The 14,796-nt window shown below is 33.9% G+C and overlaps 1 protein-coding gene, 1 long non-coding RNA gene and 1 pseudogene across 3 annotated transcripts; 2 read left to right on the top strand and 1 right to left on the bottom strand.

Annotated features, from left to right (window-relative positions):
* The first annotated feature begins 4,644 nt into the window (after positions 1-4,644).
* LOC129912784 (cytoplasmic dynein 1 intermediate chain-like) lies at positions 4,645-6,192 on the top strand (annotated as a pseudogene).
* Positions 6,193-6,522: 330 nt separating this feature from the next.
* On the bottom strand, positions 6,523-7,979 carry LOC129912799 (uncharacterized). Its single transcript, XR_008771903.1, has 4 exons — positions 7,718-7,979; positions 7,566-7,636; positions 6,964-7,513; positions 6,523-6,879 (listed from the first exon to the last, which is right to left on the bottom strand). It is a non-coding gene; the product is annotated as an uncharacterized LOC129912799 (long non-coding RNA).
* Positions 7,980-10,333: 2,354 nt separating this feature from the next.
* Positions 10,334-11,666, top strand: LOC129912792 (uncharacterized). 2 transcript variants are annotated; one of them, XM_055991226.1, is made up of 3 exons: positions 10,334-10,731; positions 10,792-10,953; positions 11,030-11,666. In XM_055991226.1, the coding sequence occupies exons 1-3, from the start codon at positions 10,713-10,715 to the stop codon at positions 11,311-11,313; spliced, it is 465 nt and encodes a 154-aa protein (XP_055847201.1). In that variant the 5' UTR covers positions 10,334-10,712; the 3' UTR covers positions 11,314-11,666. The 2 variants fall into 2 exon arrangements, with proteins under 2 accessions (XP_055847201.1, XP_055847200.1); XM_055991225.1 differs by lacking the exon at positions 10,334-10,731 and having other exon boundaries at positions 10,743-10,953.
* The last annotated feature ends 3,130 nt before the right edge of the window (positions 11,667-14,796 follow it).

Raw genomic sequence — 14,796 nt, 5'->3', positions numbered from 1 at the left:
ATCTAATCGAGTAGAAGATCGTGTGTTAATTGTAGTACTAGATCTACTCATGAGTAAACTTCAACCATCAATGGAACAGGGCTATTAAATACGAGCCTGTTAAATTGTAATAAAAATCAGCTGTGTTCACTTAACAGCAAATATTATTTCTAGCAATTCAATGGAACTAAGGTCACGCTTTCAACGATATATCTACATTTATTAGAATATGTTTATTGTGAATTTAATTTTGTATGCAAATTTATCATCTGGCATATTTGTTATAATTCATGTATGCTTTTTGTACTCTATAAAAGAGACGATGATGACATTGGTAATACCAGCAGGAAACCACTCTTTAACTTGTGAACTTTATCCAATATAATTATGTATCTCGTGCATTGAGAACAAAAAACCAAAAATAAAACATCATGATCTTTAGTCGATCGTGATTCAAGTAAATGAACAAGAGGATACAAAATAATCATAGTATGCAATGAGACTACGACGACGACCGACGACAAATCCGTTTAGATGTCATTTGGTGGAACTCTTCTCGGAACATATAAAACAACTCTGTCGGCTTAACGGACTTTGTCTGGACAGTTTTTTTTTTCTTGAATTCTTGTTTAGATAAAGTGGATATAGCTCTTAATTTTGTTAGAAAATCGTGACCACACTGTTGCATAATTTAATCTGTCAGATGGCTAAAAAAAATCGTTTTTAAGTTTTAAAGTTTTGCTGTAATGTATTAAGTTATAAAAGATAAGGCCAATATAATGCAATCAGTCGATATGTCAATGATGGTAAAGCTTGTTAGTCCAGATGTTTGGATCTTTGGATATTGTCTTTAAACGTCCTTTAGTTAGTGGAATTGATTTATTTTACCAATACACGTATTTTGGTATAAAATATTTTGACAAAGATTTGTTAAAAAAAAGTATGTCGTTGTTCTATTGATGTCTAAAAAAAACTTATTTACACACATATTTTTAAAAGTTAACAACAATTTTACTGCTCGAAAAGTTTTTCCTCTTCTGAAAAACCCAAAGTCCTGAATGGGATCTCAAAATTCAGGATTTTGGGTTTTTCGGATTTTGGGTTTTCTGGCTTTAGATTTTTGGGATTATGGGCTTTGTGGATTTTTTTAGGATTCTCTGGATTTCTAGTTTTCTAGATTTTGGATTTCGGGATTTCGGTCTTAGGGTTTTCGGCATTTTGACCCTGAGATAGCAGTTGTTGAGATGGTTTGATGGCCTGGAGCCTTAAATATCTTTTGTGTGTGTGGGCGATCCTGTAAATACCCTTTTCAGTAGACAATCCACATCAACCACATTAAAAACACTGACATTTATATTATTTGCCATTAAGGGTTCGTGTTTAATTAAGTGTCATAAGGTTAGACGCATTCATATTGAATTCCTTTCATACATTTTTTTTTGCAATTTAAACAACTAAAGACAATCATAAAAGCTAGTTTGACCTACAAAAAAACTTATTTTTCTTCATAATTAACTGCTCAATAAAATAATCTCCTCACAAAAAACATAATTCTGGCATTTAACTTTAATATTCATTCATTCATTTAACATGCGTCAAAACACCAGCTGCTTGTCTATGCTGCTTACTGTTAGCAGGTCTCCTCCAACAAAAGATCTTCAACTAACTTCAACAGCCTTCGTCAGTCTTGCAAATATCTCAAGAAGAATTTCAATTGTTCCAAAATGTAAAAAAAATAAATAAATGATCTCGGTATTGATTAGCACTCAATCGATTCCAAAGTCGATGTTATATTGATGAAGTTGGTTGATCCTCTTGCCTCCTATTTACTTTGCAACCATCATCAGCACACAGTTGCAATCAAATCTTCAAATGATGTTCTTTAGGCAGCTTTTGTTTGATTTTATTGCCATTTGTGTAGCTCTAGCTGGTGCATGGTGCTGGTGCGCTGATGAAATCTATGTTTAGACCTTAAAATAAACGAACCAGACGAAGCCTTGTTTAGTGTTGAACACCTACAACAATTTCTATACCTAACCTGAGTGGATTGGAGTAGTAATGCCAATATGGAGCCAGAGCTCCTCGATGAGAAAACTATTTGGCAGCAAAACAAAACAAAAAATCAAACTCTGGAGGTTGGAGTAGGTTGAATTACTCCGAGGTGCTGGCGTTGAGTTAACCTCTCTGTCTCAATATGCGCCGATTCGATAGTTATGCAATCTAACTATGGCTGGCATAATTTCTCAGCACCACCATTGAACACGGAGGGTACATCATCTTGTATCTTGTGGATAAGTTTTTTTTTTGTGTCTTTTGTTTTGTTTTTTTTTTGAAGTTATAACTTCTTTAGCGGCGATGGAGTAAAAATTTCTTTTTTGACAAGAAATGTCAAAGGGATTAACGGTGCTTCTAATCACATGAAATCAACACAAAAAATTGTCGGCAAGGTAGTAACATAGGGTGATTCAAATAATCTTTTTGAAATTAAGGCTTGGCCACACCAGAAGGTATGCGGTAGCGGTACGGGTAATGGGGACTTTTCACGACTTGATTTTTGCTGTGCGGCGAAGCTTTTCGACTCGTGTGAACGTAAGTCGCAGGCGAATAAAGTGACATTCCTTATAGAAAAATCCTATTCGACCGACATATCGTGCGGCTAAAATCGACTCGTGAAAAGTCGGCATGACGGTACGGATACTTTGTATGAAAAAAATTCCAATCCAAACTGACACATCAACGTTCAGATGTGGAATATCTTTGCCGCTACCCGTACCGCTACCAAATACCTTCCGATGTGGTCAAGCCTTTAAAGGCTTGGCCACACCGGAGGGTACATGCGGGAGCGGTACGGGTAATTGTATGAAATAAATTTCGTACCGCTACCGCATCCTTCGGTGTGGCCAAGCCTTTACACTTATTTAGCGGCGACGGATGAAAATATACTCTTCTGTAAAGAACTTTCACAAGGATTAACTGTCATCTAGCTTATTAGATGGTACCTACTACAAAATTTTGTTTGTTATTATTTTTTTTACGACAAAAATTTCAATTGTAGAATAATAAAACAAAATATTTTACTATTTATTTTGGAAATATAACTTTCCACACCAAATTCTCTTTAAATTAAAAGCACAGGAAAGTGAACTGAAAGTGAGCTGAAAGTGAGCTAAAAGTGAGCTGAAAGTGAGCTGAGCTGAGCTGAAAATGAGCTGAGCTGTTGGGTGACCTAAGATAAAGTGAGCTGAGCTGTGATGGGTGACAGGTTACATTGATTTTTATTTGGAAAGTATAGTGAAATATGAAGATATTTTAAACTTTTATAAAACACCATTGCTTAAGATGTTTGGTTCTAGTTATTAATGGAATTATTTTAACACATGGATATTTTTATAGAAAAAAACAGATAATTTTTATCATAAAAAAAATTCCGAGATATAGGCGTTGGAAGTTGGGGGCGCGAAAAAGCTTCTGGGAGCTGAACGCTTTGTCCTAGAGACATGGGAGTGGTTTCATATGAAAGTTTATATTCTCAGCTAGCCGATAGTGGTATAATTTGGTTTTTGGATTTTTTCAAAATTCCGAGAAAATCGCGTTTGAATGTTGGGGTAAAATTTTTTTTCGAAAAATCCCCGAATCTTTGAACGCTCCTGGAAGCTAAACCGCTTGAGAGCAATTTTTGGGAGTGATGCCAAATGATAGCTTGTGTCATGGGCCTACGCTTTGCACATTGTCAGATTTTTAAAGATCATCTTCCATGTTAAACCGCCACATCATGCCTATTTTTTCAGAATCGGGCTTAAATTTTGTTTTACCTTTAAGTTCTCCCGGTTTGAGAACGCGTGGACCTACAGTGATGGGAATTGTACCCAAATATAGGTTAGAGTCCCCGCTACCTTTTGGCATCAAAATTTTTTTTTTTCATTTTTTTCAAAATTCCGAGATATAGGCGTTGGAAGTTGGGGGCGCGAAAAAGCTTCTGGGAGCTGAACGCTTTGTCCTAAAGACATGGGAGTGGTTTCATATGAAAGTTAATATACTCAGCTACCCGATAGGGGTATAATCCTGTTTTTGGATTTTTTCAAAATTCCGAGAAAATCGCGTTTGAAAGTTGGGGTAAAATTTTTTTTCGAAAAATCCCCGAATCTTTGAACGCTCCTGGAAGCTAAACCACTTGAGAGCAATTTTTGGGAGTGATGCCAAATGATAGCTTGTGTCATGGGCCTACGCTTTGCACATTGTCAGATTTTTAAAGATCATCTTCCATGTTAAACCGCCACATCATGCCTATTTTTTCAGAATCGGGCTTAAATTTTTTTTTACCTTTAAGTTCTCCCGGTTTGAGAACGCGTGAACCTACAGTGATGGGAATTGTACCCAAATATAGGTTACAGTCCCCGCTACCTTTTGGCATCAAACATTTTTTTCATTTTTTTTTTCAAAACTCCGAGATATAGGCGTTGGAAGTTGGGGGCGCGAAAAAACTTCTGGATATTAGGTGTGTTTTTTTGTTTATCTATATAGATTTTGTGCAAAAAAACGACATCGGGATTTTTGGAATCCGTGTTAAAGTTTGGCAGCACTGAACATTAACTTTGACAACTGTCTGTCAAAAAGTTTGCTTTTGCTTTTTTATTTAAAAAATTAAAATTTAATAAAACAAAGCTCTAAACAAAATCAGAGAAAAAAAAACAAACAAAAAAAATCGTAGAATTGTTCCTGTTTTACCTATGCTTACTTATGATGCCCAAGGAGATGACGAACAGAGATCGCTGCCACACATCGACAATGGTTTCCATTCCAAACTACCACCAGGAATTCTACCACATGGTTTGCCCACTATGAAGGAAGTTGCATCAGCCATAACACCACTTGAATACAAAAAAGAACCTGAAGAGAAAAATAAAGTAAGTGAATTTTTTCTCTCCTCTCTTTACATTAATTTAACATTTGTGCTTTCACTTAAGGAACTATCGGAAGAACAAAAACAGATGATCATCTTGTCGGCGGACTTTCAAAGGTTTGTTTTACCCGCTGGACGTGTCATCGAAAGGGCTCTATCTGAGAATGTCGACATCTACACCGAATACATTGGAGGTGGTGATAGGAGTCAAACGATGAGAGGACACATGCTAGGTTGTCATTGAATCGAGATTTCCACGAAGACCGATGGTCTAAGAATCGATGCATCACTTCAATGGATTGGTCAACACATTTTCCTGAACTGGTTGTTGTTTCATATCACAATAATGAGGTTTGCATTTGTATTTTTTTCCACGATTCTATCTAAAACCCACTAACTTTTTTAAGGAGAGTCACAATGAACCAGATGGTGTTGTAATGGTCTGGAACACAAAATATAAAAAACAAACACCCGAAGATATATTCCATTGTCAAAGTGCCGTTATGTCAACATGCTTTGCTAAATTCAATCAAAACCTTATACTCGGTGGAACGTATTCCGGTCATATTGTATTATGGAATAATCGAGTGGAAAAGCGCACAGAGGACCAGAGGACACCTCTAAGTGCAACTGCACATACGCATCCAGTGTATTGTTTGCAAATGGTTGGCACACAGAATGCAGACAATGTGTTATCGATCTCAGCCGATGGCAAGCTTTGCTCATGGAGTTTGGATATGTTGTCGATGCCGCAAGATACACTGGAATTGCAGCCACGGCAATCGAACCCAATTGCTATCAGTTGCATGTCCTTTCCATCGAATGAGATTAACAATCTGGTTATGGGTAGTGAAGATGGCAATGTTTATTATGGTAAAAGTTTGTTGTGATTTTCCATTTGCTTATAAATAAATTGTTGTTTCTACTCAAGCTTATCGACATGGAATACGTTCGGGTGTGTCTGAAGTCTATGAGAAACATTTGGGTCCAGTGACGGGAATATCAACTCATCCAAATCAATCTACAACAGATTTTGATGATTTGTTTCTTACATCGTTCATTGATTGGACAATTAAGTTATGGAGTCTTAAGGTGAAATTTAATATCTACTATAACGACCAATATGTATTACATTTTTTGTATTTACTTGTAGGACACTAAACCATTATATTCATTTGAAGAAAATTCAAATTATGTTATGGTCTCCAATTCATCCCGCCTTGTTCGCTTCTGTCGACGGCAGTGGTCGCCTTGATTTATGGAATACCGAAGTGCCCTCGGCATCGGTGATTGTTTTTTTTTTTTTTTTTTTTGTGTATGTATGATAATGAAAATTAGTAAAAGAGTATTTACTGAGTAGGTACCTACTTATGAAAAAAAAAAACATGAAACAAAAATGTTAAATGTTAAATAAATATATAGGTAAATTTAGTCAAAAGCTGAGTAATTCTTTCTTTGAGTATGTTATTTATTTCTAAAAACTAATACAAAGTTATGTGTTGAATTTTTTATGGAAACATTTTGTAAGTCTGATGTTGCAGTTCCGAGATTATGCAGTGAGGCGCGCACAAATTTGTTCAATTAATTTTCATATCGGATTGGAAACTTGTCAGATAAATCTTAATGAGAAAAAGCAGAACGGATTACGTTTTAATTTTGCAATTTGCAATTTAATAATTAAATAACTTATTTCTAAGATACATTTAAAATTTTGATGGCACAAAGGGGGTCTGACGTTAAATAATAATGACAAAGTTATAAAATATAAACAAATATAATACATGGATAAACTTAGTTTAAAAAGTCTGCTGTACTCGAGTTGTTCAGACCCGGATGTCCAGTTGTAGGGTTGGTTAAGTTGGGTTGGGAATCCATGTGTTTTGCCTTAATTCCTCCCTCTGCATAACTGTTTAGAAGGGGAAAGCAATTGCGAAGAAGATTCATGCAGATTTTCTCGGGATCTCGATGGGGGCTTTAGACCCATTTGTAGAAGACATGTCCTACAGAAACAAAACGACATCAATGCAGGCAGAGTACATAAGGAATATATCGAACCAAAAAAGGAGAATCAATAAAAATATTACCTGCAACCAATTGGGGAGCTAAATGATGCTCTGAAACAATTACCACTTTCACATGCCATTTGTTTCCACACTTCACTTATCATGCACATGTCGTACAAGTTTGAACGCAGTGAAGCGATCTCTTATAAAATGGTTTTTCATCAACGGGAGCTGAAGGATTTTTGGGTGTTGAATGAGCTGCATAATGCAATGTTAGGATTGTCTTGCTTGTTGCTGTCTGCTGTTTGGGATGAAAAGTGTTTCCTGGGGGAATATTTTTCGGGAGGTATGTTTGTATTTGCTTTTCTTCGCAGCGCACATACATGACGTGTATCATTTTAAAAATGTAAGAGACTGTTTTTGTGGTGGGCATTCTAATGAGGCAATTTATTAACAACAAGAGCTTTGTTATCATTTATTCATGTTGATCGTCTAAGAATAGACGTTTTCGCAAACGAGCGGGCATTCCAAGAACATTTTACATTACATTTTGACTGTGAGGGTTGAAGGTACCGACACGATTAAGACCCAATCGCACAGTACACAGAATTCTTCTTTTGTGAAATAATTCCTAGAAAAAAAAGATAAATACGCTAGCTCATTGTAAGAATAAATTGATTTACTTTCCATCTCCTTTTCCGGTTTTTCTCTTTAATTTTGGGGAAGATATCGCACTCATGCAAATACGTGAATCCTAAAATTATTAAATTAAAAAAAAAAACCAAAGTTTATCGCACAATTTTCATCTTTTTCCAAAAAATATGCTTATACTTACATTGATTTGTGTTGTTTGTTATTCCTAATTGAATTCAATTTTAAATATTAAATTTTTTTTTGTCATATATCTGTCAACTGCAGCTGTCGTTTATTGGAATCTGACATTTAATAAGTGTAATGTACCTTGGCAGTACTGTTTTCTATCGAGAGAAAGTAAAATCTGGATAATTATCTGGATTTTTCAAAAATCTATACAGATAAAGTTTTTGTTGTAATTAACACGTAAATTGTTTTCATTTCAAAAATCTCGATGTCGTTTTTTTGCACAAAATCTATATAGATAAACAAAAAAACACACCTATTAAGACAAATATATTTTTGGTATTGGGTCCCCCACACACTTAAAACTACCTGTTTTCAGAAACCACAAAATATATTTGTTTATGATATAATAAATAACATAATATTTTAATATTTCAACCCCTATAATCTATCGAACTACCTGTTTGAGAAACCACAAAACGCATTCAAAAATCAAAAATAAACGCGTGACAGTAATATCCCATCCTATCCATTTCATATCCCATCCTATCCATTTTGCACGACATGGACCAAACGCGTTATAAACATTTTACACCTCACCTCTCACTCTTACCCAACAGCTCAGCTCACCGACAGCTCTGCTCACCCAACAGCTCAGCTCACCGACACCCAACTAGCACAACCCAACTAACATTTTTGCTTACGGGTTTCGAGCTCAAAGGGCTATTCGCACCTATAAAACTGGTATACTACTCACGGTAAAAAAATATCAGTAAAAGCTGATATTTATACCTCTAAGAAACTTTTTAGGAGTATCTTATAGTGGGATTATAGGTGCGATGAAAAATTCTCTGTAAGCATTGTATAAAGCTTCGCTGGACTTCTGTTTAGTGTCACACTATAATGATGTTGGGAAGTGCTTACAGTGTCATAATACAATAATGTTAGTTGGAAAGTGTTTGATTTTTATTCAAACTTAAAAATTCTCAAGTGCGTTATTGTAATTATTTTGTGTGTTAAATAGTTTAAAATAAAATATAAAAACAGTTAAAATTGGTGTAAAGTTTAGAGTATTTCTCTTTTATACTATTAGTATCAACCTAGCTCCTCAGATAAACTTGGTTTATAAAAATAAGTTAATACTAAAATAAAAATCAGTATAAATGCAACACAATTTAATTTCTTTTTATTTCTCCTCCTTTTATTTCCCCTCCTTTTATATCCAACCTCACTTTTAATTTCTCCTCCACCACTTTCGTTTGTTGATGACAAACGTTATAAAATAGAAACGTATGGAATTTTTGTTTCACAATTTTTCGATGCGAAAAGTTCTCGACTAAGTTACAGAACGTAGGCACAGGTCAAAAGATAAAATTCATGATTTAAAATCAAATAAAAACCAGTTTTATTTTTTGTGATTGCTTTTTTTTTTTTAAATTTCGATAAGACATGTATTAAAGAGCTATACATGCTCTTCCGAAACTATCTGTCAAATCTCAAAGCTGCGGTAGAGTTTCGGTAAAGCTTCGTTTAAACTTCTTATAGAAGATCAAACTTGTATAACGTTCTCCTTTTTCCATGGCCAACAACCTTACTAAAGTTTAAAAGAAGCTGAAATGTAGCTTTTGTAATACCTTAACCGAAGCTGAAATGTTAGTTCGGCAGCTCAGCTCAACCATCAGTTCAGCTCACTTTCAGCTCAGCTTACTTTCAGATCAGCTCACTTTCAGCTCAATTTCAAGTCAGCTCAAATGAGCTGAGCTATGGTATTTAGCTCAAAAATGAGCTAGCTCAAAATTTGAGCTGAACTGTGAGCTGAGCTCAGCTCACTTTTGAGCTTCGTACCAACCCTGCATAACACACACTTTTTCTTTCACGAAAAATGCTTTTTAAACAAACATGGTAGGTTTTCTCTTGTTTGTGGTGCGCAAACGGCAAACAGTACATGACAATTGACAATCGAAATAGTGACAGTCGAAGTAATATCACAGGGATGACATATGAAACGTTTAACTTGGTTTACATTGTTTAATATTCCAGTCATGTTCCATTGCATTATTTTGAAGAACATTGAATTTCGATAAAATTTTTAATTTTTTCTTGATCTTGAAATGATCATTAATAGGCTGTTTTCACTATAGCTAAAATGTGATAAATTCGCAAATTATCTAATTTTGAATGTCAAATCGTATAGAACAAAAAATTGTCTCAAAGATTTGACATTCGAAGTTAGAAAGTTTTGCGAATTTATCTCATTTTAGTTATATTGAAAAAAAGATTTTTAGTTTTTGAAGAAAATGAGCATCCTCATATTTCACAAATGTTTGGTTTCAGCATTCAAATCGGTCTGTTCAGCTATTTTTGAGCACACAGAGCGCGCTCTGAACATGTTCAGAACGAAAAATGAGATAAAAAGGAACACAATTTTTTGACAGCTCAGAGGTCGAACTGCGGCATACGTAAGTTAACGTATTGACATTTTATTTCTCTATCATTTTCTTCTGATTAAATAGAGAGAGAGAGCAATAGTCAAAACGTTAACGAACATATGCCGTAGTTTGACTCCAGGGTTTCATTTCTGAATTAAAAAAGAAAAACACTAATAACTGTCAAAAGGAGTCAAATGGGTAAAAATAAGAATTTATTTAATACTGGGAAATAAAGAAAACAAACCCAATGTCTACGTGCCAAATAAAAATTGAGATGAGTAAAAGACTTATAAAAATGACCGCTTTACTTCTTTTGGAGCGTTGAAGTATGAAAAACTAACAAAATTATTGTTACTCACAAGCTCCAAAAAAATTTTAAATAATCCATCCACAATTAAAAAAATTAAACAGAAACAAAAAAAATTAGAGTCACCCTGTCGTGCGTCGATAACACAGTTTGAACCGACCAATGAATAAGAAGGACAAGAATGACAGCAAAAGCTGTCATTCGAGTCGAGTGATAGAATTTATTTTCTGTGTTAGTTTTTATACTATTTTTGTTTTTCAAAATCAACGCATGTCATGACCATAAAAGAGTACAGTATAAATCTACTTATCAAATCCTATTCTTTTAAATATATGAAGAATGTATTCCCAAAAGCTGATGAGACTTTGCTTCTCGATATTCTTGCCAATTCTGACAATAATGTCCAAAAGGCTTCGGAAACACTTATTGCGATGGGCTATGTCAAACGAGATGAAGAGTGTAATAAAATAATTCCATTGCGCCCGATGGTATACACCGAGGAAGAAAAGAACCAAAGTAAGTAGATATTCTTGTTCACTTGTGGTAAATGTTAAAATTTAAATTAACTATTTCTTTTGCCCTCAAACTAAAGTGAAAATTCGACTTCAAGAAAAGTTCAAAGAAATTGCTGAACGAATAATATCCATGGCTCTAGAAAGTGTTAATTATTCAGAAGACAGAGCTACACAAATATTACAAATTGTACATGATGAAGACGAATGTCGGGCCAAAAAAGATGCTGATGCATTACAATGTGCATTAGATGAAGATTCTTGTGTTGATGGAATCCAAGGTGGAAGTAACAAGTTAGTTCTCAAAACAAAGTTCTTTTGTTCATATAACGTTAAAGAAAAAAATATTAATTATTATAATTAATGGGCACGTTCAAAGACCTATCGGATAGGCTATCTGGGATACCCGTATCTGGAATATCTCTTTGAACGAAAAGCTATCCAGATAGCTTGCCAAAGCAGCTACAAAAAAAATATGAAAATATTGAAAAGAGGAAGTTGTTTCTTTTGAGCAAATTCCTGTTTTTTATTGTTGCATAGTACTTGCACAATCGATCTAACTTTAATTCTTGCAAATTTATTTTATTTTCAAGCTGAATAATCGCGCGAATAGAAATCAAAATAAAAAATAGCCAAATATTTATCAGCTGACCACTCGCGATCGCCATCTCCGAGATTGAGTGAGAGTTATAACTTCAGTCGCGTGTACATAGTACACACACGTTTTTTTTTTTTGTTTTGTGTTGCTTGCACGGTGTGGATACTTGTTCGTGTTGTTTTCCCTACTTGGGAGACCGCGCATGCAACACAAAAAAAAGTGGCCAACAACTCTTGTCCCAGCAACTGGATTCAGCGAGGTACGTTCATCTTATAATGCAAATGTTGCTCTGGGGCACTGTTACACTGGCCTATTATAGAAAGTAATAGTATAAAATTGGAACAATCCCGAATCGCTTTTAATAATTATAAATTATTGTGTGTACAGCTTAAAGGCTTTGGAATTTGGTATGCTGCATGCCGGCTGCTGCAACCATCACCATCACTCAGGATAAATAGGAGATTTTAAATTTTTCAACGGCTGCCGTCGTTATTGTAGCGTCGGCCGACGATTGGAACCGAAAAAGATCAATCAATCGAGATAAAGACACAATCTCAGTGGGTAATTAAAATGACATAATAAATTCTGTGTGTTTGTCATTAATGGCGCATAGTGACGCTATGAAGTTGATAATTTTATATCGCAGCACAAAATTGTGACAGATTAGATTTGATGGAGATCGGTGATAAAAATTCAACAGGCTTTTTGTGCGATTGCATGAAATTGTTTATGGGGCATTTTACGATCGATTTTCAAAGTTATATGTATTTTACTCAAGGGCTTACATTGCTGCTTAAAAATAAATACTTTGAAAAAAAAAATTGTATAAATTTAACGAAAATGCATATGTAATTATTTTGAAAATTTTTAAAGTTTGTCAATTTTATTATTTTGTTCAATTCAGTTTTAAGGTTGTTGAAAATATTTTTTGACGTTAAGGATGTAGGTAGTATTGTATTAGGTTTTAATATTTGTGAATTTTTATAAATCATTCAAGTTAAGTTTGCTGTTCAAAATGATTTTACGAATTTTTTTTTAACGTTTTTAAATGTCAACGTAAAGAGTATACAAAAAACATAAATTCATTCTTCCAAATGAAAAATTACTTTTAAAATGAATTTATGTTTTTTTTTTTAATTTTATAGGTACCCCAGTTGACTTTTTTATTCACACATTTTTATCTTGATTATTTTTAAGTTCAATTAGAAATATTAGTACAGGAAAGTTAGTAAAAAAACAGGCATATTGTGGAACGAAATATAGGACGGCTGAATTTTTCAAATCTGAAAGAAGGGTATTATAAAAGCTTAAGTCCTGGTTTTCGGGACGCCATCCCCCTGGCGAAATCCGCCATTTTGAAAAACTCGAATCGCTCTATATCTCCAAAACCGTGTGTCCTAGAGAAATGGTTATCAGGCCAAAGCTCTTGGAAATTTAATTATCCTTTTCTTTGTAGTACATTATTTTTCTGATCGGGCAATAGTTTTTAGGTTATGTTGTTTTAAATTTTATTTTTTCGGTTTTTTTAATTTTTTATCATTCCCGGTAATAGTAATATAATTTTTTAAACAGTAAAAGTTATAGACCATCAAATTTCCAATAGTTTGGTATATTTTTGAAAGTCATGCGATGTATGAGTCGAAAGTTATTGATCTGAAAACTGTAGTCTAAGTACAGGAAAGTTAGTAAAAAAAAATTCATTTTGTGGAACGAAATATTAGGGAAGCTGATTTTTTCAAATCTGAAAGAAGGGTATTAGAAAAGCTTAAGTCCTGGTTCTCGGGATGCCAACCGCATTAATAAATCCGCCATTTTGAAAAACGTGAATTGGTCTATATCTGCTACACTATTGATTTGCCCGAATAAGCTACCCAATTAAAGTTGTAGGTAATATAAATATCTTTTCTTGTGCATTCACTGTTTTTCAGCGAGGACAACACTTTTGAGGTTATGTTGTTTTATTTTAATTTTTTTTGTTTTTTTAATTTTTCTCAGTCTCTATGATAGAAACAAAATTTTTTAGTATCATAAAAGTTGGATGTTTGACTAAAAACAAAATATGTGTATCACAATAGCTGCGTTCCTTTGGAAATATTTATCTACTTTTTAGTACTAAGTATTAAGTTTCATCTTTTATTATATATTTTTTGAAAATATTGAAATATTATTCCGTATCTTTGGTTTGAAAAGTCATATAATCTTCAAAAGGATACCAAATTAATAGAAATTTGATGTTCTACAACTTAAATGATGCTAAAAATTACGTTTTATCATAGAGACTGAGAAAAATTTAAAAAAAAAAAAACGAAAAAATAAAACAACATAACCTCAAAAGTGTTGTCCACGCAGAACAAAAGTGAATGCAAAAGAAAAGATACTTATATTACTTTGTTTAAGTAACTTATTCTGTGAAGCCAATAGTTAAGTGGGTAGATATAGACCAATTCGCGTTTTTTAAAATGGTGGATTTCGCCATGGGGTTGGCTTCCCAAGAACCAGGACTTAAGCTTTTCTAATACCCTTCTTTCAGATTTGAAAAAATCAGCCTCCCTATATTTCGTTCCACAAAATGCCTGTTTTTTTTACTAACTTTCCTGTACTTAGACTATAGTTTTCAGATCAATAACTTTTGACTCATACATCGCATGACTTTCAAAAATATACCAAACTATTGGAAATTTGATGGTCTATAACTTTTACTGTTTAAAAAATTATGTTACTATAACCGTTAATGATAAAAACTTAAAAAAAAAAACGAAAAAATAAAATTTAAAACAACATAACCTAAAAACTATTGCCCGATCGGAAAAATAATGTGCTACAAAGAAAAGGATAATTAAATTGCCAAGAACTTTGTCCTGATAACTTTTTCTCTAGGACACATAGTTTTGGAGGTATAGAGCGATTCGCGTTTTTCAAAATGGCGGATTTCGCCAGGGGGGTGGCGTCCCGAAAACCAGGACTTAAGCTTTTCTAATACAACTCTTTCAGATTTTAAAAATTCAGCCGTCCTATATTTCGTTCCACGAAAAAGTCTATCTTTCCTGTACTATATAATTTTTTGAAGGAATTTCATTTCCCAACGTTGTTGGAATAAAAAAAAAAAAATTGTACCTTTAGTCATTGGGATTTTGGATGCATTTGAAGCTATGTAGCCTAGCGTGACCGTCCATTTAACTGACCATTTTGCCACGGGATACAACAAATGCGATTATAATCCGTTTCGCCATCAGTATATCCTTTTTACGG

This window comes from Episyrphus balteatus, chromosome 2 (genome assembly GCF_945859705.1).
Source record: "Episyrphus balteatus chromosome 2, idEpiBalt1.1, whole genome shotgun sequence".
NCBI lineage: Eukaryota > Metazoa > Arthropoda > Insecta > Diptera > Syrphidae > Episyrphus > Episyrphus balteatus.
The sequence above is the reverse complement of the archived record's forward strand: the minus strand, read 5'-3'. Positions and strand labels throughout refer to the sequence as shown.

Bases quoted from the DNA above. Each gene is read 5' to 3' on its own strand.
- LOC129912792 (XM_055991225.1), top strand. From the start codon at position 10,770: ATGAAGAATGTATTCCCAAAAGCTGATGAGACTTTGCTTCTCGATATT. The intron at 10,954-11,029 runs GTAAGTAGATAT...CTCAAACTAAAG, and splicing joins CGAGGAAGAAAAGAACCAAA to TGAAAATTCGACTTCAAGAA.